The sequence below is a fragment of the Cebus imitator genome, unplaced genomic scaffold (assembly GCF_001604975.1).
Source record: "Cebus imitator isolate Cc_AM_T3 unplaced genomic scaffold, Cebus_imitator-1.0 Scaffold18, whole genome shotgun sequence".
Taxonomy (NCBI): Eukaryota; Metazoa; Chordata; class Mammalia; order Primates; family Cebidae; genus Cebus; species Cebus imitator.
The window spans coordinates 12,001,823-12,028,617 of NW_016107333.1; the positions used below are offsets into that span (position 1 = coordinate 12,001,823).

At 49.8% G+C, this 26,795-nt stretch overlaps 1 protein-coding gene and 1 long non-coding RNA gene across 4 annotated transcripts in view; both read left to right on the forward strand.

The window, feature by feature from the left end:
• The window catches only part of LOC108293999 (tyrosine-protein phosphatase non-receptor type substrate 1), a 44,141-nt gene extending 31,155 nt beyond the window's left edge, over positions 1-12,986 (forward strand). For 2 of the 3 annotated variants that reach the window (XM_017515709.2, XM_037733698.1), the window contains exons 7-9: positions 2,220-2,244; positions 7,840-7,891; positions 10,449-12,986. In XM_017515709.2, the coding sequence (XP_017371198.1) occupies positions 2,220-2,244; positions 7,840-7,891; positions 10,449-10,703 (332 nt within the window). In that variant the 3' untranslated portion in view covers positions 10,704-12,986. The remainder of the gene's footprint in view (positions 1-2,219; positions 2,245-7,839; positions 7,892-10,448) is intronic. The other variant, XM_017515727.2, reaches the window with a different exon arrangement.
• Positions 12,987-20,264: 7,278 nt separating this feature from the next.
• Positions 20,265-26,795, forward strand: part of LOC108294027 — a 19,896-nt gene continuing 13,365 nt past the window's right edge. The window contains exons 1-2 of the long non-coding RNA XR_001820886.1: positions 20,265-20,705; positions 24,909-24,977. This is a non-coding gene — a long non-coding RNA (uncharacterized LOC108294027). The remainder of the gene's footprint in view (positions 20,706-24,908; positions 24,978-26,795) is intronic.

Below are 26,795 nucleotides of genomic sequence, written 5' to 3' on the forward strand. Positions count from 1 at the left end.
CTGTAAACAATCAGTTTGTCCTCTACAAGCCTCAGATTCCCCATCTGTAAAATGGGTTTAGCAATGCCTGCCCTGGAGAAGTTATGAAATCCAAATAAGCCCATGTGAAATAATGGGTCTGACACATTCTAGGATCGCCATAAATACACGCTGTCTTTCCCACTCTTGGAGAAGACAATTTTAAACTGGTATTTCTGCAACCTTTTTTTATTACAAGAGATAGAAATACATTTCACATCTCAACTCAACACATACACACACTCTTTATATATAAAATTAAAACTGATATTTTCTTTTTTGTCATATTCTTTTTTCTGTTTAAAATGCTGGTTGTGACCCACCGTGAGCCATGGCCTCCAAAGGGACAAGTGCTGTCCTGAGCTGCCTTTCTGTGGCCTGGCACAGCTGAGCCTGGAGGGGCACATTGTACACTAGTCACACACCCCTTCGGTAGCCCCTTCACCTCTGCCCCAAAAGCTTCCCTCCCTCCTGGGCTGGCTCTGAGTTGCTCGCTGAGCCTCATGCTCCCGTCTGGGAGGGCTGGAGTCAGGCCCTGCTTCTCCAGAATCTGCAAGATGGCCCACCAGGACATCTACCCAGTGGGTGCCCTACAGTTTCTGGAGAGCCCCAAACAGGAAGGACTAAGAGACCAAGGGTGACACTCATCCCATGGGATGAAGCATTCATGGTGGCCATTAGTGAAATCCTGGCCATCCTTTCTAAGTCTCAGCCCCGGGCACCCTGCCAGGCTCCCAGCACGTGTGAGCTCGTTACTGTGGGCTTAGGTGTTGCAGAGGAGGAATGGAGTTTGCAGAGCTGCGGCTCCAGTAAAGGCCACCCAGCTCAAGTGGGTCTGTGTGCAGAGCCCAGCTCTCACAGGCTCCAGTGACAGGGCCAGCTAGCATCCCCCAGCAATTCCAAAGTGCCAAGCACTGCTCCCAGGACTTTACCTGTAGTAACACAGTCAGTCCTCACTGCAGACCTCATGGGTGACATTACTAACCCCACTTGACAAATGAGGAGACTGAGGCATGAGAAAGTTATAAAACTTGTTCAAGGCCTCATAGCCAAGAGGTGGTGGGGCCAGAATTTAAGCCCAAGGAGCATGTCTGGGACCACCCTGCACACTACCTCCCTCCATCATAACTAGACACCCTTCTCCCTCATTAGGCCCTGGAGGGGTCTGCCCAGCCTCTCAGTGCTCACAGTGAAATGTCCTGATTTCAAATCAACCACTGCCCAGCTGTGTGACCCCAAGGAGTCACCTGGCCTCTCTGGTGTAAAAGGGTCTCTCTGGTGTCACTGGTATCCTGGTCACCGTCACCTGGTCTCTCTGGTGTCCTGTCACTGGATTCCAGAGACGACTTGTGTCCAGCACTTTGCAACCTGCCAGCCTCCATTCCCACGTTCAGTGCTGAGCACAGCTTCCAAGCAGTACTGCCCACCTGAAGACCCAGGGCCTGCCCAGCACAAGCATTCACCCGACAGCAAGAAGTCTTGCACGGTGGCACCTCCAGCCTATTAAAGTGCTGTGCAGAGTGCATCTGGGTGTGCATGTTGCTTTTTAATTACAATTTTACAGCAAAATGGGAGTCAAATGGCTGCTGAACCCTGGAGGCTTCTCTGCGGGTTACCCCATATCACAGGTTTAAAACCTCGGAACCAGATGGACTCTCTCCTTCCTTCCAAGATCCTTTTTTTGGAAAGTGGTGGCATGTAAATAAATGGGTGCCCAGCCCAACCCTGCAAGTTACAGAAGCTCAGAGAGAGGAAGTGACCCACCCAGGGTCACAGTGAATGGATAGCAGACCCGGGGTTCACACCTGATCCCCAGTTTGCACCCCTGCTAGAATCTGTTTTCCAGCTGCACAGGGCACTGATTTGACCCAGACTTGTTAGAGGATCTCTGCTGAGGTTTGTGGTTGAACAGAGGTGAGGCCCAGACAGATAGTACGGTTGGCCCCTCCCAGGCTGAAGGCTGCTTTTGGACCCCTGGAAATTTCCAGAAGTAGAAAAGCATCTAGCTTACTCCCTCACAGGCTTCCTTGATGGAAGAGGATGCCCACTGGGTGTGTATGGGGCTCTCCTGTGGTTCTGAGGATGTGATTACAGTATTTCCTTTCCGTGTCCTTGGAGGCAAACCTTTGCCCCAAAAACAGTTACATAAGAGAAGTGTGCATCTAGTTAAATAACTGGCTTTGGTTTCTTTTGTCTTGCAGCCCAGGGCTCCACTTCTTCTACAAGGTAAGTGTGTCATTGGTCCAGACCCTCTTGCAGTTATTATTTGGTGGTTTGACATCCCCCAGACGACAAGGTATAATCCATGGCCACTGACCTCACCGAAGTGCCGGTCAGCGTGTCTCTTTCTTTCCTCTGTCACCTCCTCACACTGGGTCATGCTGTTTTTAATTATTGTCCCAAATGAGGGTTTTTTGATGCACAGAGGGGCTGATTTCTTGCCTGCTGTCCCCAGACAGTGAGACCCTTATCTAATCCCACGTGGACCGGGGCAGAGACTTCCAGGGCTTTCTGTCCTCACGTACATCCTGCATACGCCACCGGATGCATCCTCCCCAGATCCAAGTTTGTATACTTTGCTCCTTCCTTCGTTAGTAAATATTTACTGAGTACCTTGGCGTGCTGTGGCCCTGGAACGCCAGAACTAGTAGGATGGAATCTGTGCCCTCTGCAAGCTCACAGCCTGGTCAGAGGCTCAGGCGGTGACGTTGCATCACCGATGGCACTTCAGCTTGTTGATTCACATTTTCAGTGACTTGAGTCCCTACTGTGTCCCAGCCCTGCTAAGGGTCAGCTGCTGATACAGCAGTCAACAAGAATCAGCCCAGGTTTTCTTGGGGCTCATACACCAGTGAGAGAAACAGCATAAATGCAGAAATAAAGTGATACATAGTGTCACACCAGGTGGCCACAACTCCTACCTACCCTGCAAGAGGAGAGAGGTGAATGGTGGGAGCCTGTCTTAGGCAGAGGAAGGAACTGCCTCTGAAAAGCGGATGTGAGCAGGTGCCTGAAACTAGTGAGTATGATGGAGAGGAGCGCACTGGGCCAGAGCAGGGGCCTGAGCCAGAGGCAAGGAGAGGAGAGGGACAAGGTCAGGCAGACACAGGTCCTCGGCATCTCGGTATCCTTCACAAGTGCCCCTGCAGCCAGAGGTGTCATGAACCATTTTGTGAAAAGCCTTTTTCGGCTTTTAGGAAGGCCTCTGATCTTCATCCCCAGCAGAGCAGAGGCAGCACACCGTGAGCTGCCATGTGAACGTATCTGCATAGAACCATGTGGGCATCCATGCTAAGGGTGATAAATGAAACTATAAATAGCTTCGTGTTGGTTCAGATCAGGTTTTGCTATCAACTGCATTACGCCAATCTTTCGACTGTTTAGAGCTTTGTGAGTTTTGGAATTACAGAATAGGAAATGATGATCTGGAGTGGGGCCTGTGGTGGTTAGAAGGACTTGGGATTTTATTCCCAATGAGATGAGGAATCACAAGATGGACATGATCTGACTTTTGTTTTAACAGTGTCACCTGGCTGCATCTGGAGCCCAGGCTACAGGAGGTGGGCTGTGTAGGTGACTGTAGTGGTCCCAGTCCAAGCAAGAAAAGATGCTGACCTGGACCAAAGTGGTGGGATGGGCTGAGAAATGCTCAGATTCTGGGCATATTTTGAAGGCAGAACCAAGAGGGCTTGCTGATGGACTTGCTGTAGGATTAAAAAGCACCTCAAGGTTGGGGGCAATGGAGGACTGTATCCTGAGTTGGGGGGTGCAGGTGATGGCTGGAGCAATGGGGCAGATATCAGGCAAAGCAGTTGCATATAGCAAGAGCAGCCCTCTGCCAGAGAAGGCTCTGGGAAGCATTGGGTGCCCTGCTCCTGCCCAGCAATGTGAGTCCAAGGGACTCTTGGGAAAAAGCCTTGCTTCTTGCTGTGATCTCCACAGGGGCCTCCTGGTCTGAGCCCTGCCCAACCTCCTGGCTGTCTCCTCCCCCAACAAGCAGAGCCGCCTCTCCAGCAAAACTAGGCTCTTCACTGCCTTCCAGGGACATGGGTTTTCCTATTGTCATGCTTGTGCCTGTCACATTCCCACACCTAGGACACTCTTTTCCAAGGGCAAGACTTATTTCTATCCTTTGCCAAAAAGCCTTCAGTGGCTCTTCCTGTCCCTCAAGATAAAGTCCACATGTCTCCCCGAGGCTTCTGGGCCTCCGTGGTCCAGTCACCTTGAACAGTTTTACTTCCAGCCACCCGCTGTCTTCACATTTCATGGCTCACCCAGGCTGTGCTCCCCTCCCCTCCTCCCACATTTCATGGCTCAACCAGGCTGTGCTACTCTCCCCTCCTCCCACAGGCTGGGCCCTCGCTCTCCTCCTCACCCTTGCACACTGGCCTCTCTGCTGGGGTATGCTCCCTGGCCCTGCTCACACACTACCCAGGGTCCCCCAGCTCCAGGGGCGGCAGGCACAGTGGGCTCTGAATGGCACCCCTGGAGTTGTGCAGTATGTTAGCTAGAGTGGGACCCCTCCTGTCACCTGGTCACCTCTTGCTCCTTCTGAGCTCCTAGCAAGGGCATAACATCCTCCAGGGTTGGGGGGCTCCCTGTGAGCTTTCCTGGTGCCCCAGCATGAACATCCCGGTGTGTTCAAGGTATCTCTGCACCTGTCGCATTTCATAACTCACCCCTCTTGAGGGCAGGGCGCTTGTCCCTCAGATTCACTGCAAATAGCTGCTAAACTTGGCACCATGCCTGGAATGGGATAGGTGCTTAGTAAAGGTTTATTGAATGAATGAATGAATGAATGCCATCCTGAACCACTGTAGCACTTCCCACTCCTCTTCCTCTGAATCCCTAAAATGCTGCTTCCCAGTGGCTACACAGCCCCATCAAGAAGGATCTCTCTTTCTTGTTGTTGTTGTTGTCGTCGTTGTCATTATTTTTTATGTGTCTTACCTCCCTAGTTAGACAATGAGTTTTTGAAAGAAAAGGGCATTGTCAATAATAATAACAACAGCAGTAGCAGCTACCATTTATTGAGTGCTTACTGTGCTCCTGGCACTGTTTATGCCTTTACGTATATTAGCCCACTTGTGATTTTAACTCTTGCAGAAGCCCCATGATTTATCACTATCCTTATTTTATAAAACAATGATTTTCAAACTTGAGTATGTTACAGAATCCCCAAAGGACTTGTTAAAACACACATTACCGGGCCCCACCCCCAAAGTCCCTGATTGAGAATTTCTATTTCCACAAGTTCTCAGGTGGTGGTGATGCTGTTGTTCCCAAGCCACACTTTGAGAACCTCTGTTCTAGAAGGTTCTTACTGTTCCCTATCCTATGGTCGAGGAAACCGAGGCTGAGAGAAGTCATGTGACATTCCCAAGGTCCTTCAGCTAGGAAGGGCCGGAATGATGACTTCAGCCTCGACATCTCTTGCACTAAAGCTGGTGCCTTCATCACTGTTCCCATGCTTCTTGCTATTTCTTCTTCCCCAGAGAAACCAACCGTTTTCTGCCTGTTTTTTATTTTTCCAGCATGAGCCTATCAAGGGAGCCATGAGATCACTTGCTCCCTTTCATCTCTCTAAACCAAAGCAATAGCTAGTGAGTGCTAATGGTGGTTTCCCATGCAGCAGCCGGCTTCGGCTCTGGCTTGCTGGGATCAGACACTTTGCAGAGGAGGTTGGTGTGAGTAACAGCTGAGTACCTCAGGGAGGCTGCAAGCCGGGAGGCCACCACTTTCAGCTCAAAGTGTTCTTCAGGTTGCAGGGCTGGTGGAGGGATTGGCTCTCTCTAACTCCCTAGGTTAGGAATGTACAGACAGAACACTGTCTGTAATCTTCCTCAGCTCAGACGAGAGAAAAATGTGTCTCTGCTCCCTTAATTGGGCACTGGGGTTCATTCGATCAGCCATTTGTTCACTCATCAGACATTCACTGCGTTTATTCTTGGAATATTTAGGGCTTCCCTGAGTTTCATTTATTCATCTGGACTGAGCCCAGCTCAGTGCCAAGCCTTGAGCTGGGGGTTGCAAAGGGGAGCAGAAACGGCCCAACCCTGGTCTCATGGCACTTAAAAGCCAGTGAGAAAGTTCATTCATTCATTCCACAAATACATGTGGACTGTTGACAACGTGCCAGCCCAGTCCTTGGTGCTGGAGCTTCAGCAGTGAATGAGACTGGCCTAGTCCCTCCTAATGTGAAGCTCATGGTCCAGGAGGCGACAGGTTACCAGACAAGCTGGAAAGTTAATCAGGGATGTGGTGCAGCTGCCGACTAAATAAAATGAAGCCAGGTATGGGATAGAGCAGAGCAAGGAGGTGGGGTCTGGGACGAGCAGCCAGCCCAGCACTGTCAGCAAGGCCATCACAAGGTGTCACCATCGTTGAGTCTTGACGGAGACACAAAAGTCAACCAAGAGGAAAAATGATCAAGGGAGTCCTTTAAGGCTGCTATTGAAGCATGAAATACATAACATCAAATACTGCCCCCCTCCGCCGAAATATGTGATGGATAGATAAGTGGGTACATGAGTGGGCACATGAGTGCAGGGCAGTGAAATTAGCCTGGAGGCAGCATGCCAGACCACACGGGACTCTGAGCAGGGCGAAGAGTTGGACTTGAACCAGCCAGCCAGTGGGGAGCTCCAGGAGGGCTGGAGGCCAGTAGGGTAGGGAGAGACCTGCATGGTCTTCCCCAGCAGACGTGCCCCTGCTCCTGGAGGGTTGTTTCTGTGGTCACGTGGGACCAGAACTGCTTTTGCAGCCAAGCAGTCATGCCAAATCCATTAATAAACCTGCTGCCAAGCCCCACTGCTCATTTCTGACATTATCCATGCTAACATCCCCGGAGTTGCCGGCTTGAGAATTGACACAACTTCTGCTGAGCCACTGGCCGTGGTTGGCTCGTCACCTTGACCGTGACCCTCCAGTGAGTCAAGCCTCGGCCTCCAATTACAGAAGCAAGCGCACGAACAACTTCTTTGATTAACTTGGACATCTCAGTCTTTTTCTTTTCTTCCTTTAATGATGATACATAGATGTTTATAATTCAGAACATTTGGAGAATATGGGAAACTGAAAAGGAGAAAAAAAAATATCATGCAAAGACCACTGCAGTTTGCATTTTGCTATGTTTCCTTTCAGTGTTATCCACACATTTTTCATAATTGAGATAATCCCGCCGAGAATTTTCCTTTTTCACTTATCATTTTAATGTAAGCATTTGTAATTTTAAAAGAAAAAAAAAAAACTTCCTCATAAACCTTTTAAATCTTTATCTGTGGATTTATCCTAATTTCCCTAACCAGTCCCAACTGGCAAAGCCCTAAGATACAAACCTCCTCCCGCCTCCAGCCCTTGACAAATGCCTTTGTGTTGAAAGCTTTTTCTATATTTTGAATTCCCCCAAAAAGAGTGCAATTATGAGTCAAAGGATGAGGACATCTTCCAAGCTCTTGATTTTGCCAGCTGCTTCCCAAAAGGATTGTACTGGTTCGCCTCTCCCACCAGCAATGAATGAAAGCTCCAGTTAATTTCACCATAGCTTCCCCAGCACCAAGTACTATAATTTTTAAAGATCCTCGCCAATAGAGTATGTTAAAAAAAAAAAAAAAAAAAGATAGTGCTTTGTTTAGAATTCCTTTGTAGTGAGATTGACCCCTTTGCCCAAACATTTGATATGCAGTTGTATTTCTGTTATGAGTCCTTCATCCATGTCCTCAACCCATATAGGAAGTGGAGCCTAAATGTTATTCTTCTCAATTTGCGTGAGCACTTGAGATAGTGAAGGTATTTTTATCTGTGTGTCTCTTTCCTTTTTAGGTTGCATGAGCCCGAGAAGAATGCCAGAGAAATAACCCAGGTACGATCCTTGGTGAGATGCCCTTCCTGGGAAACTCCATGGTGTGGTTGCTTCACATCTACCAGCATTGCAGATCTGGTTCTAAATTAAGATTCCTTGTAGGGCGGAGGGTGGAGCATCTTACATTCCTAGTTTCCCCATGTCCTGTGCATATTCCTTCTCTCTACTGCAGCCAAGAGCGGCTGTTGCAGCCTCCTGACTCAGTGCTGCCCATTGCACAGCTCCCCAGGGGTACCATGCACAATTCGTCCTGTGAAAATGGTGCACTGGAGTCAGGCTGCAGCTCCCTTAGTGTGGATCGTGCCCTCCCCACCTCTGTGCCTTTGCCCAGGCCAGTCCCTCTACCAGGAGCGCCACCCCCAGCTCACTGCCCGCTCCTCCTCGCAGCTGGGCTTTCTATGCTATAACTGCACAGCCCAGCCTGCCAGGGCCTCTTCCGCCTTTGCTGATAGAAAGACCTCATGTCATTAATTACCTCACGCAAGGGCACACTTGCTCAAGCTGCAAGCTTCTGGTCAACATTGCTGAGACGATTTTGCAGGCAACATGGTTTCTGAGAAACCTAGCCCCGCTTATCACCAGCTGATGCTGTCAGACCTTGAAGGCAGAGGGCTCCTCAGCATCTTGTAACAAGACAGGCCCTGCTCTGAACCCGGAACGAGAGTGCACCAGCTGTCCTTGACATTTCCAAGGCAGTTGTCATCGTTTTAGATGTAATCTGTGGAAGGAGTCGGGCTGGTGAAAGGCGTAGCATTTGTAGACCAAAATGCCTTGGCCCTGCCCTTGTGACCCCTGGGGTCCCCCACAGCCCTGGACATGAGCTTGGGTTGCCATTAGGAAAAACAAAACAATTTCCAGTCATGAGAAAGACCTTCTCCCAGTGATTTTATTTCTGGACTTCCTCCTGGAATCTTCTGGGGGAAAAGATGATGGTGAGAAGAAGAGGTCATGGAGACATGCAGGAAATTCACATCAGCAGAGACTTACTGGGTACCCACTGTGTGCCACGCCCTAGACAGTGAGCCAGACAGCCACAGCCCAGTTGGCAGAGGGCCTGCGATTCCAGTGCCTGGTGCCAGCTCTGGCCAGGGCGGGAGTTGCACACTGTCAACGTGGGTTTCCCAGACAGAAGCGAGTGAGAGCAGGCAGGGCTCGGGACAGAGGAGCTGTGTGCTAAGAGCACAGTAGAGTCCAATGCACTTTGGTTCTTTGCCAGCCGGACAACTTTGTCTACTTTATTTAACCTTCCTCCGTCTCAGTGTCTTCAGCCGAGACACTATTCACTAAAGTGGAACAGATAATCCTTCCCAAGCAGGGTTGTAATGAGCATGGATGGGGTGATCTGTGTGGTCGTGTGGTGCTGGTAAGCCCTGAGAACTGAAATCGGCCATTAGTTAGTACCGTGCACCAACTAGGAGTTGTGCTGGTTGGTGGTAGCTCTAGTCTGTTCTGTCACATAGGTGCCAATCACAGAGGAAGCAAAGTTTATCATTCATGATGGGTGATTTTGAGGCGGCAGTGGCAGGTGGATAGGATTAGCACATGGGAGGTATCCAAGTTTGCTAAGTGGTTAATGATTACAAACATGTATTGAAGACAGATGCTCAATAGGTACCAGGCTCTGTTCTAAATGCTTTACCTGGATACTCTCATTCCATCCTCACAGCAACCCTGGCAGTAGACACTGTTGTCATCCCTTCTTTATGCATGGGGAAACTGAGGCTCCGAGAGGTTAAGTGAATTGCCCAAGGTCCCTGAGCTAGAACCAGGAACCGAACCCAGGCTTTCTGACTCAGAACCTTTCTGCTTCACTAACTGGTGATCTCCTTCTTACACTGTCCCTGTTCTCTGTCTCCCTGTCCCCAGCTTTGCCTTGGGTGAAGGTAAAATTATTGCCATCCACTCATTTATTCATTTATTCAGTATGGATCAGACTTCTGTGCCAGCCTTGGTTTCTGAATCATAACAAATGCCCAGTGAATATTTGTGGAATAAATGAATGAATCTCACCACCCACACCACCATCAGCACCTACTCAGGTCCCCAAACAGACATGGTCCTGGGCGGTAGGTGCTGTGATGGAAAACAAACACGGGCTGAGGAAGCACAAAGAAGGAACCTGGACCCTGCCAGAAGAAGGGAGGGCCAGGAAGTGTCTTGGGATGAGCCATGCTTCATCTGAAATTTACAGGGTGGACTGGGATTTGCTACAAGGAGAAGCAGGACAGACACCCTAGGCTGAGGGACGAACATGGGAAATGGGCAAAGACTGCAGGTGATCCAGGCTGGGAGGAGGCGGGAGCGGGAGGAGGGGACACTGAGGCAGGGCTGTGAGGGGACCACACTGTGGGTCAGAAGGACTCTTCAGATGGGGTGAGGAGGAGGGTGGATGGGAAGGCGCGAGGCTGGAGGCAAGTAACGATGGCAAGAGACGAGGGGAACATAACTTCCCGCTGAGCCAGTATGGGCCAAGCGGACCCAGAAGCATCCAGACTTGGTATTCAGTTTGGGTGAGCAGGCCGGGGGCTCTAGAATGACGTTCTCATGACTTTCTCTTTGGGTCTTTTAGATCCAGGACACAAATGATATCACATATGCGGACCTGAACCTGCCCAAGGGGAAGAAGCCTGCTCCCCTGGCCGCGGAGCCCAACAACCACACGGAGTACGCCAGCATTCAGACCAGCCCGCAGCCCGCGTCGGAGGACACCCTCACCTACGCCGACCTGGACATGGTCCACCTCAACCGGACCCCCAAGCAGCCGGCCCCCAAGCCCGAGCCATCCTTCTCGGAGTACGCCAGCGTCCAGGTCCCGAGGAAGTGAATGGGACCATGGTCGGCTCTAGCACCCATCTCCACGCGCTTTCTTGTCCTACAGGGAGCCGCCGTGATGAGGACAGCCAACCCAGTTCCCGGAGGGCTGGGATGGTGCAGGCTCTGGGACCCGGGGGCCAGGGTGGCTCTTCTCTCCCCACCCCCCTTGGCTGTCCAGCACTTCCAGGACAGCCACGGCCCTCTCTACACACATTGCCACACACCTCCAGGCTGATGTTGCCAAACCAGCCAGGGAACCGACCTGGGAAGTGGCCAGAGCTGCCTGGGGTCCAAGAACTCTTGTGCCTCCATCCATCACCACGTGGGTCTTGAAGACCCTTGACTGCCTCCCCAATGCTCCGAAGCCTGATCTTCCAGGGTGGGGAGGAGAAAATCCCACCTCCCCCGACCTCCACCACCACCACCACCACCCAACTGGGGCTTGTGGGGGAAGATTTCCCCTTTAGATCAAACTGCCCCTTCCATGGAGAGGCTTGGAAAAAACTCTGGAACCCATATCCAGACTTGGTGAGGTTACTGCCAACAGTCCTGGCCTCCCCCATCCCTAGGCTAAAAAGCCATGAGTCCTGGAGGAGGAGGGGACCCCCCACCCAAAGGACTAAAGACAAAACCCTTCGCTTCCTCGGGTCCCTCCAAGACTCCCTGGGGCCCAGCTGCGTCGCTCCACCCGGACCCACCTCTCCCTTCTAGACCTGAGCTTGCCCCTCCAAGCTAGCACTAAGCAACATCTCGCTGTGGACGCCTGTAAATTACTGAGAAATGTGAAACGTGCAATCTTGAAACTGAGGTGTTAGAAAACTTGATCTGTGGTGTTTTGTTTTGTTTTTTTTTTTTTTTTCTTAAAACAACAGCAACGTGATCTTGGCTCTCTGTCATGTGTTGAAGTCCATGGTTGGGTCTTGTGAAGTCTGAGGTTTAACAGTTTGTTGTCTGGAGGGATTTTTCTTACAGCGAAGACTGAGTTCCTCCAAGTCGCAGAGCCCCGAGAAAGGGCAAGAAGGATCAGGTCGGCCGCTCCCTGGAGACACAGCCTTCTGGCTGGGACTGACTTGGCCACGTTCTTAGCCGAGCCACACAGCTGGTACTGCAGCCTTCTGTAACCCCACTGCGGTAAGTCCAGCCTGCCCAGGGCTGCTGAGGGCTGCCTCTTGACAGTGCAGTCTTTTTGAAACCTAATGCCTCAGTCTACTCATTTGTAAAGTGGGGATAGTGAAGATGACACCCCTCCCCACCACCTCTCACAAGCACTTTAGGGACACGTAGAGGGTAGGGATAGTGGTCCTGGCCGTCTATCCTACCCCTTTGGTGACTGCCCCCTTCCTGGCTTTCTGAGCTGATCCTTGAAGGAGAAATCTTCCATTTCTGCTCTCAAACCCTACTGGAATCAAACTGGAATAAATTGAAGACACCCAGGGTGGTGGTACAGCTATGACGCTTGGGCCGATTCCCCTTCTGTCCCAGAAGGTTGGCCAGAGGGTGTGACCCAGTTACCCTTTAATCCCCAACCTTCCGATCGGGTGTGAGGGCCTGGCCAGGCCCAGGGCGAGCAGAGGTCGCAAGCCCTATTTATTTAGCCTTCACTGTAACTCTAATGTTCACGACTCCTGGCCTTGGGATGCCCAAGGGATTTCTGGCTCAGGCTGTAAAAGCGAGAAGCTGAGCCCTCCTGCCCATTCCTGGAGGTCCTACAGGTGGAACTGCAGGACCTCAGCACACCCAGCTCTCTGGGGGATGGTCACATGGTGATTTCAATGATGGCATCCAGAAATCAGCTGAGCCAACAAACCATGTGGGCAGCTTTGGCCAGAGCTCCTATGTGGCATCTGGGAGCCACAGTGGCCCAGCCACCTGGCTCGGGCTATTTCCAAATTCCAAAAGATTGGCTTATAAACCTTCGCCTCCCTCTCTTCTACCCAGAGACGGCACATATACGTGTGCACACACACACATTCAGTATATTAAAAGAATGTTTTCTTGGTGCCATTGTCATTTTCTTGTATTTTAATTCTTGGAGGGGGAAATAAGGGAACAAGGTCAAGGAAGATGTATAGCTTTAGCTTTAGCCTGGCAACCTGGAGAGACTCCATATACCTTGTATATCGAACCCCAGAAAAAGGAAGAGGTCGAACCAAGCCTGCGGAAGGAGCATGGTTTCAGGAGTTTATTTTAAGACTGCTGGGAAGGAAACAGGCCCCATTTTGTATATAGTTGCAACTTAAACTTTTTGGCTTGCAAAATATTTTTGTAATAAAGATTTCTGGGTAATAATGAGTCCTTCCGGTGTTCAGTATTCTTGTCTTTGTGAGTGTGTCCCTGGGCCTCCTCAGGGCTGCCCGCCTTCCCACCAAAGCCTGGAAGAGGATTGAATGGACCCCAGGGCTTGGAAACAGCCTACAGCATTTGAGCCTCCACTTATGTCTTAAGGACATATGATCTGTTTCCCCTGGCTCAGAAGGAGTCGGCGTAAGGTTGAGACAAAATTCCAGACAGACAACTGAGTTTGGATCCTGGCTTTGCTGCTTTGTAGCTGTGGGAATTCAAACAGCACCTCTTTGAGACTTGGACCCCACTTCTGCACAGTGGGGCAGGAGTAACCCCTGCCAGGGTGACTGTGGGATTCAAGGAGGTTGGGAGCACCGAGCGCATGCTTGGCACCGGGCAGGTCCTCACTGAGGCTTGCGTCTTTCCTTCCTGCCCTGACCCTGCATAGCTGAGGCTTGTGGCCTCTCCCCACTGATGGGATCTCGGACACCTGGCTCTCCCTCCTGGGGCCTCATTTTCCTCCCCCACCAAATGCAGAAATCGAATGCTTGTCCTGTAATATCCTTGCCAGGTGACTTATGTCAAGTGCTGGTTTATAATGGGTGCTCAATAAATGTTAGTTTCCTTTCCCTCCATTAGATCATTAATGATATTAGTGGTAATTATGTAATAAAGTTAAGGCATTAATATGTTAATAGTGGTTACTATGTGTCAACCCTTTGATGACCTCTTTTAAACCTTGTGACTCAAGGACAATCATGTTATTGACTCCATTTTATAGATGGCACAGAGTGGGTGCCACTTATACAAGGTCACACAGCGAATGAGCAATGTTACTGAGCCTCAGACTCCAACTGTATGACTGCAGTGCCTGATGCTTAACCACTAGGTTAATAATCAATACATCGCATATTGAGCACTGACTGCAAAACTAACCACCGTGACAGCTAATAACAGCTATGACAAGTGTGGTGATTCACAGTTATAACTCTTTCATTCTCTCAACCACCATGTGAGGGAGGAACTCTTGTTCTCTGTGTTTTACAGATGAGGAAACTGAGACATGGAGAAGTCATTTCTCCAATGTCCCATGGCAGAGCAGTGTGAAGCCAGGGATTCCTACTCTTCCTCCCCTCACTGTGCTTACTGCCTCATTTAATTCTCGTGGGGATCAGATCGCTGTGGTTGTGCCCATTTTGCAAAGAAGGAAAGATAAGTTTCTGGAAGTGCATGTGGCATGGCCAGTCTCACACAGTGAGTCTTTAGTCAAGCTGAGACTCGAACTCACATCCACAAGCCCCCTGGGGATCATCCCTACACCCTAGGCCTGGTCCATGTGATCAGGGACCATCTCGGTCAGGGAGCCCCCTGCGGGACTCAGAGAGGTCACCTTCCCCTCAGGCCAAGACCTTGGCTGTAACAGACAGCTCAGCAAGTTCCTGGCCTGTGGCCTCAGTTCAGCTGTTCGCCTCCCTCCGGGAGCAACCCGTGAAATATGTGCATCGCTTGCAGGAATGGGGTGTTCAAGGCATGAATCCAGACCGAGTGGGTGGGGAAATGCCTTCCATTCTCCAGGAAGGTGGGGGGTGATGGACTGCGTGTCCAGGCAAGGAGACTTGAGGGATGTATTTTATGCAGCACCTGGGCCTCGCTTCTCCACGGCCCAAATCTCCAGGGCTGGAGGTTGGCAGGCGAAATTAAAGTTGATGGGAGCTAAGTGGACCTTTTCCAGCCCGCCAGGAAATCAGTCAAGCATTTGGCATTTATTGGGCACCTCCTTGGGGTTCCTCCTGGTGCAAAGGAGAATGCTAAGACTCCCTTCCTCCATGAGAACCAGGCCGGAGGCCCCTGCCTTCCACCTGAAGCCTCTGCCCATTTTACATGATAATCAGGAAAATCTCCACCAGTCTCCAACCCCAAGAGTCGAATGCCCTACTGTAAAAGCCCATGTGCCTTCTAGCACATTTCCAACAGCCAAGTTTTGATGAAGGTTTATTTAATTTTGGCATAAGCACATACTACATATTAAACACTCTTCTAAACTCCGGACAAGTATTTATTACAATCAATTCACTTTATTCTCTTAACAAACCTGAGTTAGGTACTATGATTATTCCCCATTTAACAAAAAAATGGAAACACAGAGAGATTAAGCGTTTTGCTCCAAGGTCGCCATCCGGGAAGTGCCACCACTGTGGGTGTGGTCCAGTCCAGCACTGAATGGGCATGATAGGGGTTGGGGGCCACTGGAGAGAACGTGGGGGGCACAGATAATGTTCAGGATACACTGGGCACTGTCAGTAGCCAGGAAACACCACATCGCCTCACCACCAAAGCTTCAGAACATCAGCATGGTATGGCTGCCCGCCTGCTCACCAGCCAGCCGAGGCACCCTTGAGCCTGCCACTGCTGGGATCCTTGACACCACCCCCCTTCACCACCCTCTTCACTGTGCCTGACCAGGCTCCTGGTTTCTTTTCTGAATACAAGATTATGACATTGAAGATGCTTTTTAAGAAGACGTGCTCCCAATGTTCAAAAACAGCCAAAACCTTGGCAACAGAGATCAGAAGAGCGGCCACCATTGGAGGGAGGACCAGGAGAAGCCCGGGGTGGCACATTTCCTATGGTCTTCCCGAGTTGTAGTTATCTGGGGAGTCGCATTTGTAAAAACTCTTCCAGCTGCATAATAAAGATGTGTGCATCTCCCTGTACATAAGTTATACCTCCACTTTTTTAAAAGATGGATGCCCCGCCTTGTCCCCCACAACCTTTGGTGCCTGCCCCAATTTGTTTTTTAAAGATAGTGTCAACACCTTATCTTTGGTCCCTGAACCCAACCCAGGGGCTGGCCCCAGTGAGGGGCCCAAGGAGCGTCACTGAGTTCATTTGAAAGACGAACAGGCCTGTGACTAAAATAGCACACAGAACAGTGAAAGCAAAGACGCCAAACAGCACAAGGTTATCATCCCCTCAGATTCCCTCCGTCACTCTTCCTCCTCCTCCACCACAGCCATCAGATACAACTTCACCCCGGCGTCCTTGCCCTCTGACCTTGGGCAAACAGTTTCACTGCTGAACCTCTGCTTTGTCACCTGTGAAACAGGGATATTGGCAGGGGTTCTGGTGAGGGTTCGATGAGAAAGTAGATTTAAGACTCTTTGCAGCAGTGTGGTGCAGACAACAGACGACATATGCACAAAAACACACACACATTCACACTCACACACGTTGATACCCACACACTCACACGTCAGGCCAGGTCAGCAGAGCAGCTCTGCAATGGTAGGTCTTCTCTTCTGACAAATAACTATCAAGTCCCTCTCTTCCTCATTAGCCTGAGACAGGTCCCTCTTACCAATCTTTGGGGGACAGTGTCCAACCCCCCAGCTTGGTTTTCAGAGTCCTCTGCCTTAAGCCACTACCTGACCTGTTTAAGAACATTTCCTGCTCCTCCCCAGCCCCTACGGGACTCTCTGGCCAGGCTGATCTTCCCCTCCCATGAAATACTAGAGAGCACCTCCTCTGACTTCCTTTACCCCACAGTGAGTCATTCCCTGGCCCCACTCCCCCCCCACCCCACCCCCATGACTTGGTGTCCTCCCGACCAGACATGAGCTCCCAAACGAGAACTTCACGTTCTACCTTTGGGATCCAACCCATAGGATAATGGAGACTAAAGCCCACCATGTACCAGACTGGACCCTGGACACCTGAATTCTTTATTTCATGGAACCTTCACATTCTTTACAGATGGGTGTCATAATGTCAATTTCACAGAGAAGAAAATTGAAGCTCAGAGGGGTGAAGAATTAAGTTCAAGATCATTCAACCAGTAATTATTTCTCAATCTCCTACCAGAACATGGCCCTGTGCAAAATTCTGAGGACACAATGTTGACAAAAAATGGACCACACTCAGATGAGCTCATATACGAGGGAGCCAGAGCCACTGGCAATCCCAGTGCCGGGATGAGTGCTGCTGAGAAGGGCGTGGCAAACATGACAGGCATGTGCAGAATTAACGCGCTAATGAGTGAGCCAGCGGGGGTGGGAAGGGGGGAAGCTGGCTCCAAGAGTAAATGGGCATTTCAAGGCTTTGAAAAAGGAGGGTGAGAATAATATCTTCAGGTTGGAGATCAATCTGGTTAACATTCTACAAGGCAATAAAGCCACATATTTGGAGTTATTTTTTCTGCCATACAGAAGCCATTTGTACCTCTACCAGACAAAAATCTACAAATTAGCCCTCATCTGGGCCTTAATCAAATACGAAAAACTCAGGCATAGTCTTCTACAGAACTAACTAATCCTTCAGCAGGGCTTTTAAACCATGCCCCAGTATGGCAACGAAATAAAGCATCACCTTCTTTTGCCTTATTTCCAAATTTTGGATACTTTGTCTCATTAAAGGAAAGTATGCTGGCTTCATTCAGCCTGCACAGGGCAGAAAATGCTTCTTGAAGAGGAAATCCCTGAACTGAGATCTAAAAAATAAGAAGAAGCCAGATAAGTCCAAAGGAGCCAGTGCAAAGGAGTTCAAAGGAGCCAGCGCCTGGCAGAGGCCAGCCTTCCCTGTGTGCGCTGGCCCCTGCTGAGCTCTGCAGCCAGACTCACACAGCTCTCTCCATCACTCCCTGCAGGGGCAACACCGGCCTCCTGACAGCTTCTAAACTGAACCACAGGACCCTTGCCTGGGCTACTCCTTCTGCCTGGAACACTCCCTGGATCTTTCCTGCTTATTCTCTAATCCAGAGACTGGGCTAAGCTCCCTTGTCAACACTTCCAGAGTAACCGTGTCCAGCACTTCTTTGGAGCCCTCCTCACAATTTGTCATTATACATTGGCCTTGTGATTACTTGGCTAACATCCCTCTCCTCTACTGCCCTAGGTGCCGCCTCAGGGCAAGTAGGGTGTTGATTCACTCATCAGTGGAACACCTATGCTAAGCCCATAGGAGGCACCCCAGAAACATTAGAAGGATGGGAGGATAGACGGAGTGATGAGAAGGAGGATGAGAGGATGGATGGATGGGAAGGAGGGAGGACGAATGGATGGCGGATTGATGCAGGGGAGCATGGATGGGTGGATGGGTGGGAAAGAAGAAAGGGGGAGAGGGACTGGGGGAGGGCAGAGAGCAGAGGGGAAGGAAAAGAGCTGAAAAGTCGGAGTCTGGTCGACACTTCAGGAGAACCGAGAGTCTCCAGCTGGCAGGTTTGGAGCTAGATGCAAACCTCTGTACATCTGACTTTTCCCACTGAAGTTTCTCTGTCTTTCATCATGATCCTGGGTTCAGGGCAATCACCTTTTTAAAAAAATGACGCATGATCCCCAACAGGAAAGGAGCCAATGACCCTTGTCTAAGCCTTTGGTTCCTCTTCTGGAGAAACTGGGGCTATACTTAGAAAACAGGATAAAAGATTGCAAAAATCTGTCTCTACCCTGAAATTGCACAACCGTAGCGCGGCTGGTCAATGGCTCAACTTTGGGAGCTGGCGGGACTCAGCCTCTCAACAGACATGTCCTCCTGGCTCTGCTTCAAGGACAACAGGCCACGCCCTCGTGGTAAAAGGTGCCGTTCCCAGCAACACGGGCCTTCTGCCCGCGCGGGCCCTCTCTGGGCAAGATCAGCTGGTGCGGCAGCCGGTCGCATGGATCTGGGCCACAGACCTGTCTCCAGAACGAGGCCGGGTGAGAGTTTAATGATGAGAAGGCTGCAGCCTGACGAAGGCTGTCGGCTGGATTCTGCCATGGCTCCCCCTATGCCAGTAAATGGACCCTGTGCACATGCATATTAACGCATTATCGCTAATGTTTTGTGCCAGATGCAAAGGCACTTGGGTAGCCAGGCTGAGAGTTGCCATTACTACAGGACCTTTTGCTGGAATATTTTTCTTGGGGCAGTTAAATCTTCAGCTGTCTCCTCCAAGGGAGTGCCAGTTTGCATTTTAATTACCCTCGAAAGAGGGAAGTAGGGGAAAGGACACAAGGCAAAGAATGAAAAAATAACAACCTGCTTTATAAACACAGTGGTTTCTCCCCCATCGACTCCACCATGCCCTTGACCTTTAGACTACTGCCTCCCAATACCTGTGGAAGGGCCTCTTTAAGGGGAAGAAGGAGAGGAGGTAGGAGAGAGCATTTCTTGAGTGTGATTTGTTAGTGCAGTGCATTACGCCTGGCTAATTTAAAAAAAAATTTTTTTTTTGAAGAGACAGGGTCTCCCTATGTTGCCTAGGCTGGTCTCAAACTGAGCTCAAGTGATCTTCCTGCATCAGCCTCCAAGTAGCTGGGACAACAGGTGCATGCCAACAAGCCAGCTAATTTTTTTAAAAAGTTGTGTAGAGACTGGGTCTCCCTATGTTGTCCAGGCTGGTCTTGAATTCCTGGGCGCAAATGATCCTCCTGCCTCAGTTTCCCAAGGTGCTGGGATTACAGGCATGAACCAATACTCCCAGCCTCATGGAAAGCTCGAGAACCAGCAAAACTCATCTCTCAGGTGCTGGGGGAAAGAGAAGGAATTGACTAAAAGGGACAAAGGGAACTTCCGGGGGCCTGGAAATGCTTATCTTGATTGAGGTGGTGCTTACGTGGGTGTATATATTGGTCAAAACTCATCAAACTCTGTACTTAAAATGAGTGCGTTTTGTTGTTTGGAAGTTAATACTTTAATAAAGTTGATTTTAAAATAAATAATAAATACGAGTTAATATTTATCTAGACTTTACTATGTGCCATCCTAATTGTGCTTCCTACGTGTTAAGCCCTTTACCCCTCACAATCAGTCTGTGACATTGGCACCGAGTGCCCCATTTCCCAGATGAGGAAATTGAGGCACAGAGAAGTGAAACAACTTTCCAAAGTGACGCAACTAGTAAGAGGCAGAGCCTGTGTTCCAATCCAGACAGGATCTGAGCCTATAGCCTGAACAGCGAAGTCCAAGATGACTCAACTGGCTAGTGCTAGAGGCAGGATTAAATAAATCCCGGGGCCTTTCCGATGTGGTGAAACTGGTGGAAGAGGAAAACGCATTCATTAGGGAAATATTCACGCCTCTACTGCAGGCCGAACTGTAGACACCAAGAGCAACAGACAAATCCCAGGCCCTTGTCGGGAAGGAAAGGGATCATGAAATAATCAGAAAAATAAATGCGAAATGTGGTCAGAGATGAATGCTCAGAAGGAGAGCTTGCCCCGGACCGAAACGCGCAATACTAACCTAGAGTGTGCGGAGGCCACGCCCTCCTCGCGTATTTGTGCCCAAATGAGCCGCCTCCCCAGCGTGCACCAAATTCCTGAGCCACCTGCTCCCAGCTCCATTTCCCTTTCAAGCTGTGTGTTCTGCGGGGGCAGAGCGAGCTGCAAGGGCTCATCTTTCAGGACATGCCGCAAAGGACCTTTGAAGTCATCCGCCCTGCTCTTGGCACCTGGCGCCTGGAGCTGAGCTCTTCCAAAAATGACCCCTGCGCATTCCCCTGGCCCTGACGCCCATCCCAGGCAGTCGCGGTCCAGAGCAGGGCGGAGCAGCAGCGTGGGCGACAGCTGGGAGCACCGGGGTCTTGAGGGAGGACACTGCGTCAAACCAAGCCACCAGACCCTGTTCCCCCACCACACCGCCGCGTGACCCTGGCGCGAGGAACCGGGACCGGGCTTTTAGGCCTTGAAGGGCAGACCTGCTCCACCAAACATTCCCATCGTTGATGGGGGGCCTCCCAAGCTGGGCTCCGGGGGTACATTATCCAATTTATGTCTCTCGGTAGCCCTGCATCATCGCCTCTGGTTCCCAGGTGAGCACAGAGAGGCAGATGACTTACCCAAGATCACACAGTACTGAAGAAATAGAATTGACGTCCGGACATCTCCCCTAATATCCCACGGCCTCCAGAATCTTACCTCAGGCCCTCTGCACCCCTGAAATAAATACTCTACACCATTTAGTGAATATTCTTTCAGAAGTCAGACCCTATAAATTTATTTCCTGGCTCCTCCATTTCCTGGCTGTGTGACCTTAAGCAAGTTTCTTAACCTCTCTGTGTCAGCACCTTCCTCTGTAGATGGTGCCAAAAACTGTACCTATCCAGAAAGTTGCTGTGAAGATTAAATGAGCCAAGACAATAAATGTAAAAGTGGTTAAAACTGTGCCCAGATGATAGTGAGCCCTCAAAAACTAGTCACTACTCTAATTCCATAGACTTGATTAATTTCTGGGTTTTCATAAGTGGATTTATATCTACTTTATACATTTAAGACACCTTTCCAAGTGAGACATACAGGTCTACCTCATTGTTACAAGCAGCTCCATAATGTTCTTATATTCATTCATTCATTCACCAAATGTGTACAGCAAGCAGCTCCCATACACCAGGCAAGGGCTCACAACACACTCAGTCCTGGCTCTGAGTTCTGGTGGGAGGGATAATTGACAAATTCGTGAATAAATAGCCGAGAGCATTTCACCTTATGCTGAGTCCTACGAAGAAAATAAGATGGGGCCAGGCACCGTGGCTCATGCCTGCAATCCTCGAAATTTGGGAGGCTGAGGTGGGCAGATCATTTGAGGCCAGGCGTTCAAGACCAGCATGAGTTTTCAGTAGAGAAACTACATCTCTACCAAAAATACAAAAAAAAAAAAAAAAAGCTAGCCAGGTGTGATGACGCACACCTGTGATACCAGCTACTTGGGAGGCCGAGGCACGAGGATTGTTTAAACCTGGGAGGCAGAGGTTACAGTGAGCCGAGATCTCACCACAGCTCTCCAGCCTGGGTGACAGAGTAAGGCTCTGTCTCAAAAAAATAAAAAAGGAAAAAGAAAAGATGGACAAAGTGATGAAGAGACATGGGCTGGGAGAGGGAAGACAATTTACAGACAGTGTGTGAAGCCCCTGGGGATATGGCATTTATACCGACACCGGCAGGAAGAGGAGGGAGGAGCATGGAGCAGTCCAGGCAGAGGGAGCAACCAGGGCAAAGGCTGAGAGGCTGACTAAGCTCAAGCGTGGAGATTCAACTGGAAGTCGAGAATGAGCATCTTTGAAATCAGGTAGGAGAGTCAGGCCAGGGCCCGATGAGGCAGCACGTGTGGATTTTATCCTGAGAGACATGTGAAGTCCCTGAACCCGGGGTTCTGCAGCTCTGTAGGAATGGATCGGAGAGGCATGAGTGGAGGAATAAGGAAGTTTGTCAAGCTACAGAATCCAGAGGCACAGGCAAGAGGCAGTGGTGGCAGGGACCAGGGATGCAGCCTCCAGCCTGGAACATTCCTCGCTGGCAGAGCCCACAGGACCAGCTGACGGGGAAGACGGAGTTGAAGGAAAAGAAGAAACAAGTTGCCAGGGACAGATGTCACCATAATAATTTAATTAACGAATTCCCAATTGATGGAGAGCTGGACCATTTCTATTTTTTCCCAACTTGCAAACAGTTTTGTCTTAAACATTATTGCATAGATATCCCCAGATGTGAGATGCTTGGACCAAAGGGGTCAACGTTTTTTTATCATATCCAGATGGCCACATTGCCTCCATTCCACTCGTGTCCAACATGAGGAGTTCCAGTTTCTACCCTGGAACTTTCTCCTCCTGCTGTGCTCCTGGGAACACTCTGCCCAACCCCTCCGCCTCTGGCATGGGCCTGGTCTCCAGTGCACTTGTGTTTCTTGCTGCTATCTGGAATTACAAGTTGTTAAGAAGAAAACCTCAGAACCAGGCTAAGTGGCTAAAAAGACTGCCCGGGGGCCTCTTTTTCCAGCAGGAGGCAGAGAGAGGCTTCCAGCACCCTGAAGAGGGCCAATTTACCCCTATTCTTCCAAATACAAGGAATTGGGCTCTTTTTTTTCTTTTTTTTTTTTTTTCCTGTTCAGCCTGAAAACAAGCCAGGGCATTGAGATGGCCATGAAAACAAGCGGTGAAAACAGGCCATGACGTTACAGGAAACCCTTCTCCCCACCACTCTGAGCAGCGGGAAGGATGGGAGCCGCTGTCCTCTGGGACCTCTGCCCTTCAGCCCCTCTGGAGCCCACTGGCCCTCCCCATCTCACATCTGATCAATGCCCCCTGGTTGTGGCCACCACCTGCTGCCTGACCCCTATTCATGCCAGCTTTTGCTATGGGGGTTTCCTTTTCATAAGTGGCCTTTTTAAAGGAAGTGTTTTCTTTTAATCAGCAGTCACTGTGTCTGCAACAGTGCTAAAGCAGAATTTTGTTATTTCCCATCACTTAGAGCTTATTTATTCCATTTATTTGGGGGAAGGGTGGCTAAGATTTCAGAGATTCATAACCGGCTTGTGCACGGTATCTGATTTTCACTTTGGCATTTGGAGATGCTTTTGAAGAAGGTTTATGTTATCTTTCTAAGACTTACCTGGTGAGTTACTTAATCACCAGAGGATTTGGAAACATACTGCTTCTTAATATCTTATCTTTTGTTTTTGTTTTGTTTTGTTTTGTTTTCTTTGAGACAGAGTTTTGCTCCTGTGGACAAACTTTTTGAAACAAGGGAAACTATGTTATAGTTAAAGTCCAAGTCAATTTCCAATCAGTGCTCTTTGCCAAATTTCTTATAAGATGAAAAGAATAATAAGAATTTTTTTAAAAAACAGAGTTTCACTCTTGTTGCCCAGGCTGGAATGCAGTGGTGCAATCTTGGCTCACCGCAACCTCTGCCTCCCAGGTTCAAGTGAGTCTCCTGCCTCAGGCTCCCGAGTAGCTGGGATTACAGGCATGTGACTCCTGGCTAATTTTGTATTTTTAGCAGAGATGTGTTTTCTCCATGTTGGTCAGGCTGGTCTTGAACTCCCAACCTCAGGTGATCCACCCGCCTCAGCCTCCCAAAGTGCTAGGATTACAGGCATGAGCCACCGAGCCTGGCCTGTTTTGTTTTGTTTAGACAGAGTCTCGCTCTGTCACCCAGGCTAGAGTGCAGCGGCATGATCTTGACTCACAGCAACCTCTGCCTCCCCGATTCAAGCAATTCTCCCACCTCAGCCTCCCAAGTTGCTGGGATTATAGGCGCACACCAGCACATATGGCCAATTTTTGTTTTTTTAGTAGAGATGGGGTTTCACCATGTTGGCCAGGCTGGTCTTGAACTCCTGACCTCAGGTGATCCACCCAACCCCCTTGGTCTCCCAAAGTGCTGGGATTCTAAAACAAGTGACCTTTTTTTTTTTTTTTTTTAATAGAAAATGAATGGATAGCAACTCTTTGACGTCGCTAGTAACTATCATTAATCGGCTGCTTGGAAAGTGTCAGCTGGGCTCATTCCCACTGGATCTTCTCCGCACCTCTCTCAGGGAGGTAGGAGTTTTTGTATACATTTTATGTGAGAGGAAATCAAGGCATGGAGAAGTTGGCTATTACTAGTAACTTACCCAAAGTTCCAGACCAGGGCAGAACTGGGGTGCAGGTTCCATACCCCCCAGGGCCCTTCCTTTGTAACCATGGTTATGAAGCCTCTCTGAGGGAAGGCTGCAGGTTCTCCTGCAGGTCCCTGTGGCAGTGACATGGGTGGGGGTGGCAGACAGACACACGTTTCCGTTTGTCCTTACTCTTGTCCGTGGCAGCTCTTCCTTCCTCCTGCTGGTCCAGCCGACCCATGGGCCTTCCAGATCCACACTAGAAGCAGAATCCCTTGTTCTAGATGACTCATAAAGGCTCTGTATCTCTGATTCCCTAATGGGGCGTTGACTAATACTCAGGCGTTTCAATTGTATTTGGGAAGTGACCTGTTCCCCTCCACCTAGATGGGACAGATTTCACAAATAAAAATACAGGACCCCCAATTACATTTCAATTTCATAAAAATAATCACTACGTTTAGTATACATCGTGCAATATTTGGGATATAAATATTACTTGCTGTTTGTCTGAAGTGCAAATGTAACTGGGCATAGGTATCCCGTATTTTCTGTCAACCCTGTCTCCGTCCCCCAGTAGATGCCCTTCCAGAGGGACCTGCCAGACTGAGCCCTTCCATCAGCCAGACCTGAGAATAAGAGCATTTAGGTAAGTGCTCGGTCAGCATGGAAGAGCCTTGGGGCATTGAGTGGGACAGGCTGACATTGAGCCTTGCAAGGCCTCAGTTTCCCTGTCTTGGGCTACAATGTGGCGCTCAGAAATCCCCAAGGAGCCCACTGTCCACACATTGATGGCACTGCTTTTAATATGAAGTCCGGCTTCCTTAGTGAGGTATTCAAAGGCCCTGTCTGCCACCCCACCTCACCTCCTGCCCAGCTCACACAGCCACCTGGAAGGACTTAGAGTCCCCCCAAAACAATCTCTTCTCACCTATACCTTCACTCTTCTCCTTGCCTGGAGAACCTCTCCCTCCCTTGCATGCTGTTTAAACTCTTATTCACCCTTCATGCCTTTTTTTTTGAAATGGAGCCTTGCTCTGTCGCCCAGGCTGGAGTGCAGTGGTGTGATCTCAGCTTACTGCAGCCTCCGCCTCCTAGGTTTAAGCGATTCTCCTGCCTCAGCCTCCCAAGCAGCTGGGACTACAGGCACCCGCCACCATGCCCAGCGAATTTTTGTATTTTTAGCAGAGATGGGGTTTCACCATATTGGCCAGGCTGGTCTCGAACTCCTGGCCTTGTGATCCTCCTGCCTCGGCCTCCCAAAGTGGTGGGATTACAGGTGTGCACCACCTTGCCTGGCCCTTTATGCCTTTAATGCCACCTCCTCCCAGAAGCCTTCCCTGACCACTGCAGGAAGAGAGGTACTTGCTTTCACTTCCCTGTCTCTTTGGGCCTCTTTGACAGTTTGATCACACTAAAGTTACAGCTTATGCAAGTTTAACATGCTCTTCAGACAAAAGAAAAAAATACAGAAAGAAAGACAAAAAGAGAGAAAGAAAATAAATAAGGGCCACGTGGCCCAATTGGCACACACGCTGTGTTATGAGATGGAGGCAGAATCTGCTCTCTGAGGCTCAGTCCCCGTAGGCCCCTCATCTCACAGCTACCTAAGGACACATCTTTAAAGAGAAGCTGGAAAAAAAACTTGCAGTATAGTGGGAAAGGATGAGGGATTTGGCAGACCGGACCAGCCTAAATTCAGACTCCGCTGCACGCTTCCTAGCTGTGTAACCCTGGACCAGTTGCGGACTCCTCTGTGCCTGGCTCTTTACCTCCAAAGTGGGCGTAAGATCCTCATACATTTGTTGAGAGATAAAATGAGCTTAACACCTGTGAAGGGCTCGCAGCAACTCCTGATACACACTGGCATTAGGTGATATTATGATCAAATGCTGCCCCAGCCAGTGTCCTCTGTGGAAGGAAGAGGAACCTGCTCTGGGCCACAGGGAAGCCAAGCTGTGCTGGACTCGCTAGAAGACTGAGTATCAGTCCCCAGCCTCGTGTCTCTGAGGGTTTGCCAGGGGTACTTTCTATTACACTTGATTTTTGCTTTCCAAGCTAACTTGACTGAGTAGCACCCTCAGAGAAATCTAACCATCAGATAGATAGTCTGAGGTGAAAATTCCCGTCCACCATTTCTATAATAGCTGTGTGACCTCGAGTCAGCCGCACTTTGCATGAGCTGTGCTCACTTCACCTGTCAGTGGAGACATGATACCCACCCCCAGGGCATGAGGAGTTAACACCTTTGCTGATGCCTGCTACCTGGTAGGCACCCGATACCAAGACTTCTGTGATTAATTTACTCTTTCCACAGCTGCTGTTACACTGTGTTTCATTTTCAGTTCACATGCTCTTCACCCCACAGCCTGGGAACCCTCAAGGACGAGGATTAGTTCCAAGTCAGCTCAGGCTTCCATGGTCAAGTCTACACGGAAAACCAGGAGGTACTCAGACATGGGGGGGG